This window comes from Belonocnema kinseyi, chromosome 3 (assembly GCF_010883055.1).
Source record: "Belonocnema kinseyi isolate 2016_QV_RU_SX_M_011 chromosome 3, B_treatae_v1, whole genome shotgun sequence".
NCBI lineage: Eukaryota > Metazoa > Arthropoda > Insecta > Hymenoptera > Cynipidae > Belonocnema > Belonocnema kinseyi.
Window position 1 is genome coordinate 91,686,993 of NC_046659.1, and position 2,009 is coordinate 91,689,001.

At 39.2% G+C, this 2,009-nt stretch overlaps 1 protein-coding gene across 10 annotated transcripts in view; it reads right to left on the reverse strand.

Moving 5' to 3' along the window:
* The window catches only part of LOC117169625 (lysine-specific demethylase lid), a 77,273-nt gene extending 75,494 nt beyond the window's left edge, over positions 1 to 1,779 (reverse strand). For all 10 annotated transcript variants that reach the window (XR_004466691.1, XM_033356089.1, XM_033356085.1 and 7 more), the window contains exon 1: positions 811 to 1,779. Coding sequence is in view for 9 of the 10 variants with exons in the window: in XM_033356089.1 (XP_033211980.1) it covers positions 811 to 1,035 (225 nt within the window). In the remaining variant the exon portion in view is untranslated. The remainder of the gene's footprint in view (positions 1 to 810) is intronic.
* Positions 1,780 to 2,009: the final 230 nt, after the last annotated feature.

Below are 2,009 nucleotides of genomic sequence, written 5' to 3' on the forward strand. Positions count from 1 at the left end.
CCCCCCCCTGAACGTATTACCTATTTTGTGAATAGCTCCTTGATTTTTAATTTTATCAAAACATTTGACCAAAAACAAGGTTCTGACGACATTTAAAGCTTTTGATTAGACCTTTCAGAAATCCGGGGATTTCGTTTGAGAGGGACGAAAATTAATGAAAATGATGAACGTGGAAATCAGTTTCCTGATCGACGTAACATAATTCTGGCTGTTCCGGCCATTTTATCGTTCAACAACGACAAACTGCATGGCGTACCTTCCAGTATTGCCTACAGTTCCGTTACAACTAGAAATTAAAACCCTATCTTTTAATACGCGGAAAACTTTTTGTCATGTAGAAAAATTCCTGTTATTAAATACCCAAGATTGGGCAATTTGGTGTTTAAGATATCGAATGCTAAATTTTCCTGATGCTTGTTAATTTCCACGATAAGGTGACTTCCACCCACGCGTTTCATGTAATGATGGGGTCTAAACAAAAATTTAAAGACCACCAAGGCTTCGCTCGAATTTGAAGGCACGAAGCCTTTCTTTCGCTTTGAATGTCTTTTTTCGAGAATCCGCACGCGATTTTACAATCCAATTTGAACTCTTCGAGAAAAATCCTGGATAAAGGAGCCAATGTTGCTAATTGAAGTCGTTGAACGAAAAAAAAATCGACGATTTTTTTTGTGACCCTTTCCCAGAATAAGATATTAAATGCCACTTGAAAGGGAATCGATCGATGTGCTGGAAACTTGTAAAAATGAGAATCGAAAAGTGAAGAAGTGCTCTAAGAATGTAAAAATAATAAAACGTAGTAAAACTCACGGGAGGTGGTTTAATCTTGCAGATTCCCGATTTCTCAGCGATGGGACGAATCTTAGCAATGTACCCGAGGGGATCTAGGAACTCCTCAGCGGTGGGTTCGAAGACCGGAGCCTCGGGTGGAATGACAAATTGAAAATCGGAGTCAGTCCTATCGGTCATGTCTTTTCGCAGGTAAGTTCCGAAACGAGTTTCGTATGTAGCGTGTCCATCAAACTTGGAACCCATGACTCGTCCTCGTAGAAAGGACGGTGGCGCACCTTTCCCCGCACTACACTTGGACGCCAACAGAAAAAAATGCGAGACCCAGACTCACGAAACACTGTAACACTGTTATTCTGGTATTAATTGGTAGTTCCTGATGAGAAGAGTTTTTGAAGAAGACATGGCGGGGCTGTGCTTGTATTTATCGGCGATAAAGTGACAATAAACGAAAGATGATGAACCACTCTTGCGACACTTTCACTCCTACATGTAGGCTCGCGCACGGGCAACTGCCCCGATTCATGCTTAGATACTTTCCCCTCTCACGTCCCCAAAAGCAACATGGAGAATGCGAATGGATAAAGATCCACCATGTGACGGAGTAAATTGAGAAAAGAGGACACAACAGGAATTTTTATTTTGTAAATTAACACATTTTTCGATCTTCTAACCTAACTTTTCACGAACTTTATTCCAGAAAATTTAGGGTTTTGAGGGAAGGAGGTGGAGTGAGAAAATGTCTTTTGAGGGAGCTGTGAGTTCAAAATCACGAATAGGGAAAGAGCGCAAGGTTAGTTTCTTCCGCTAGAGTGAATTAAGTTTTACACTATTTTTCGATGATTTTCATGCACTTCTTGCAATTTTCAAGGAGTTTCACAATTTACACTAAAGAAGATATTGTTTTGTGTCACTTTTACAGCACCTTAAAGCGTGTTTATAATGTATTATGGAAAAATTATCAGGAAAGTTATAAAACGTGATCCGCGCACTTGGACGAGGTCGAAGCGGTCTGCAAGTCACATGGTCGTGCACGTGAGGTGAGAAGAAGCGCGAAATTTAAATTGAGGTATTAAAGAAAGGCTACAAAAGGGAAAAATTGTTGTTTTTTTTAATGTTTGAATCCTCTTTCAGCTTTGAAAAATTATAAAGTTTTAGTTTGATCATAATTTAAATCAATAGTAATGTTCTTTAAGATACGTGAGATATATTAATGATAG